Source organism: Merops nubicus, unplaced genomic scaffold (genome assembly GCF_000691845.1).
Source record: "Merops nubicus isolate BGI_N331 unplaced genomic scaffold, ASM69184v1 scaffold22282, whole genome shotgun sequence".
NCBI classification, from domain to species: domain Eukaryota; kingdom Metazoa; phylum Chordata; class Aves; order Coraciiformes; family Meropidae; genus Merops; species Merops nubicus.
The window spans coordinates 30,979-35,404 of NW_008593153.1; the positions used below are offsets into that span (position 1 = coordinate 30,979).

At 40.9% G+C, this 4,426-nt stretch overlaps 1 protein-coding gene across 1 annotated transcript in view; it reads left to right on the top strand.

The window, feature by feature from the left end:
• ZNF532 (zinc finger protein 532) overlaps positions 1-4,426 on the top strand; it is a 30,787-nt gene that overhangs the window by 18,313 nt on the left and 8,048 nt on the right. The window contains 1 exon segment of the mRNA XM_008935384.1: positions 2,671-2,949. Within this exon segment, the coding sequence (XP_008933632.1) occupies positions 2,671-2,949 (279 nt within the window).

Sequence of the window (4,426 nt, forward strand, 5' to 3'; positions counted from 1 at the left end):
TCAAGACATTCAGCAGTACAGTAACTGGGTATTTCCTGTTTCTGGACTAGTTCATATTTACTATAAGAATTATTTTACATTTATGCCAGATATCTTAAATGGTCTTCTCATGCAGCAATGCAGTCTTATTTTCTATTTCCTTTGAACTACTTGTACTGATTCTTTTTTTAACTAAGTAGGCAAATTCCATATATTGTCGTGTATGTCTTATTTATGTAATCATTTTTTTCTTGACTTGGGTATTATTGCAAATGTATTGTTATGTCTGTATGCAACTACTTCTTTGAGACCTGAAAACAACTATTTTAGGGGAACGATCTGACTGTAGTTGGGGCCAGAAGCTATTCTTACATACATTAAGGTTGTTCAACATCTCTCATTATATAGTTAGTTACTTGCAGTTTGGGCACTATTTAACTCTTTTGACTTTAGTGTTCCATGCCAGTACTTTCAACCAGTTGGGGTTTTTTTTAGCATGTTTCACTATAAATGATTCAGCTATTTTTGAGAATAAAACCAGGATTAGAACGTATGTGTGCAGTAACACTATTACTGCTTTTATTCAGAATTGCTGGAGCTGTTACACTTAGGATGTATGTACAGTAGTCAGGACAGCAACAACAAAGTGTAAATTTGACTTCAGTTAAGGGAGAATACAAAAAAAACCAAAACACCACCACTAAGGTATGGATAAAAACAGACAAGGACTTGGGGAAAAGATGAGTGCCAGACAAGGGCAGAGCTCAGCCCAGCTGCACAGAAAGTAATTGTTTGGTATGGCTGGACAAAAACCATCAAGGCAGAGAACACCTGGATGAAAATAGAACAGAAAGAGAGAGAAAGAAGCTCAGGGGGAGGTTTTTTAAAGCTGCAAAAAATAGCCTACAATAATTCCTGCAGATGAGACCATCTCCTGTTGGCAAAACATGTGTCTCATTTTCCTTAATGCTCGCTGCAAGAAAAGGTCCAGGAGCCAGTGAGGACAGGGGGTGGAGGTCTGGACCAGAGGGGTCACACTCCAGCTTCTGCTGGTGATACCGCCTGTGATCACTGGGACTGCATGTCATGTTTTAATGCTCTTTGTTTATTTTCAAATAAGAAATTGAATTTTAAGTATTGTATTTAAAAGACATTTAGAAAGTTGAGCACTAACATTTTACAGCTAAAAATGTACTTCATCTGCCTGAGAGTATATGCACCTCCTCTCTGCCTGCCCAGTGCTGCTTTCTCCTTGTTCTGGTGCAGAATTTACTAACTCCTTCAATTTTAGAATTTACTACCTCCTCCATTACTAACAACTTCGGTTTGTTCTCAGAGTCAGTCAGTTGGTCCTGTGCACTTTGCTTTTTAACACCATATTCAGGTTTTTTAATTACTCTCTTTTCTTTTAAAAGTTGTTAAGAACAGTTTGGTACAGGTCAGATTGAAATTTGCTGTAGAGCCAACAGCTCGTCCCAAGAGCCACAGGATGTACAAAAGGACTTCATACCAAAGTATCATACTGGAGTATCACATACGTTCTCTCCCACTCTCAGAATCGAAAATGTATCGAATGGGGATTTTTGTTTCTGAGATTACCTGTAGGAAGCAGAATTACATTTGGGATGGCTACACACGCCATCCAGGTCAGTAGATGAGGTGATTAGAACACTGGCATTGTAAAGGGCAAATCTTTCACTGTGAAAGGCGCCCTGGCGGCGCATCGATGTTCAGCAGCACATTCAGTCTGTGCTGCAGTCACCTTTGCTGGTGAACAGCAGAGAACCCTGCTGACATCCATGTGCAGGTATGGAACTCAGGCACATGGCTGCAGCCCAGCTCATCCTGAGCTACTCGGGTTTTTGGTAGGCTCAGGTATCCCACCAGCATATGACACTGGCCACAGAAACTGGGGGAGGAAGAAGTGGAAAAGTTCTTCCCTCCTCTGTGATTGTTTACTTAAAGTCTAGAAATAAACCAGTGAGGAAAGATCACTACCTAAGAGCTGCAGGGTGATTGGGAACAGCTTGTTAGACTCCTGCTAGTTGACCTCCCTCCCTAGGCTCTGGGACACCCCATCAGCCCTGCACACCATTGCTGCCAAGGACTGTTAGTGATGTTGTCCCAAGTTAGGGTGCTCATAACCTCAGCATGGAGTAAAACAGAGATTAACTCAGCCTCAGCATAAAATATTGAGATATCCTAAACAACAGTTGCCTGATCTTTCTAGAGTTGCCTTTTCTTGTCTTATTTACCAGTGCCAAGTCAAAATTTGTCAGTAAAAACCTTTCCTTCCTGGAAATTGCTACTCACATAGTTAGAAATGAAGATGCTTAACTAACATGTTAGGTAAGTAAAGCAAGACATTAAGATAAAGTACCTGAGCCCTTCCTTTCTCCCTATTAAACAGCACTTTAAATTTAACCTACAAAGTCTCTTTTTTGTCACACTCTCTAGCCACTGAAGAAGACTTCTCTTTAGCTACACATGGTGTCTGTTAGTGTTGTTGGCTTATTTCTCTTTATACTAGGCCTTGACTTTACTTAATCATGTTTCTTTTAAGAAGGTAGCCTGATAATAGTATGACAAAGAAGTAAATGAGGACCATTGATGCCGACAGTCTTTGCATTCTGTCAGCACAACTGCATATGTCTGTTCTGTACTTTTTTTTTCCTCTCTCTTTTATTGTAGTCTATGCATGGAACTTTGAAAAGTGTTGAGGGGCCACCAAACCTGGGGATAAATCTGCCTCTCAGTACTAAACCCACAACACAGAACTCGGCCAGTCACAACAAAGAGGACACAAAATCTGTCAATGGAACAGAAAAGTTGGAGAAGAAATCTCCTCCTCCCATAAAGAAAGCAGAGCCTAAAAAAGTCTCAAATCCTGGCTGGACATGTTGGGAGTGTGATCGACTCTTCACTCAGAGAGACGTTTACATCTCCCACATGAGGAAGGAACATGGAAAGGTAAATGAAGAATACTTAATTATTAAAAAGTGAATTAAAGTGAAATATGAACTAATTTTTTTTCCAAATCCGTTGTGATTTTGCAGATAATTGCTTTAAGTTCCATTGTTACTCTTCTCTGTTCTTGGGTCTATTTTGTCTCTCTCTCCTTGACTGCTTAGTTTTTGTAATTTTCTACGTAGTTCTGCTGAGACAAGCCACGTGCTCTTAATTGTAGTATTCATCCAGTACCAGAATTTCTTTGAGAGGGGAAGGACAAAGGATGTGCCAGTGTTTCGTCCAAGTCATCTGATCTGATCCAGGTTCTCATTTCTTCCTTTGTGCCTTCTCAGCTCCCTCTCAAAATCTTTTGAGACATCATTAACTGTTAGACTCAGGAAATGGAGTCTTGTTTTATTGGTCCAATGAGTGACAAACAGCATTTAATTTCCAAGTTAGACTCAGTCTACGGTAGAGACGTTGCTTCGACCTTACACTTGTAGGTTCAGCAAGCAAGTCAGCTGAGTGGAACAACTTGAGTTTTGTATTTAAAGTGGTTGGATTTGAGCTGGTTCACTTAAAGTGGTTTGAAAGTGGAATATGGGGATGCTGTATTCTCAAGTCAGCAGAGAGACAGCATGATGTCCTTGCTGCATCCCATAGCTTTTTCCAGTTAAATGAAATTAGGAAGACTGGCAGGTAGGCAGTACTGAAACTGCTCCTCAGATGGGCTGCATTTGAGATGGACTGCAGCAAGCTCCACCCAGTGTTGACACGCAGCACCCGTCTGCTCTCCAGTCCTGTCCCTTGCTGTGTGCTGGTGGAAATGGTCTGCTTCTTCCCTCAGCTGGGAAGCAGGGAATTAAACTAATGTACTGTGCTGCACCATGGAGAAAGAGCAGGACTGGAAGGGATAACAGGCAGCTGATTCTGTCTAAGTGGAGAAGATTTATCCTGAGTGAAAATCTGTAGTTTCCAGGATGATAATATGCTATAATAAATGGTAGCACATTTCCAGAGGTTTCTGCGTCCCTTCAAATTACAGTGCTTATCTCTAAAGCTGTTACACAAATTACTTTATTCTGTTTTTATAAACATTCTGTGGAAAAGCTGAAATGGTAGACTGCTAAGTGTTGTCTCTAATTTTCTTATGACAACTTCAAGCGAACAGCACCCAAACCTGGCTGACAGGAGACTATTTCCATGCTTCTCCTTGCCTTCAGCAACTCCCATTCCATTCTTTCAGCCTTCCTGCTGTAAAGAGTCCTGCAGCTACATTGCCAGTCCCTCTTGGTATGAAACACAAAACTGAAGGACTATGATTCACAAAACTACATTTTCTTGTACCTGGTTCTACTTTTACAGCTCGAGGGCATGAAAAGTAGACAAGCAGCTGAGATCATGTCATCTGCATTTGATTTCTCTAGTTGCCTGAAAAGACCATTTTTGCATTTCTGCCCATGGTAGTCACTGAGGAGCTGTTAATGGCTTTCGGTTT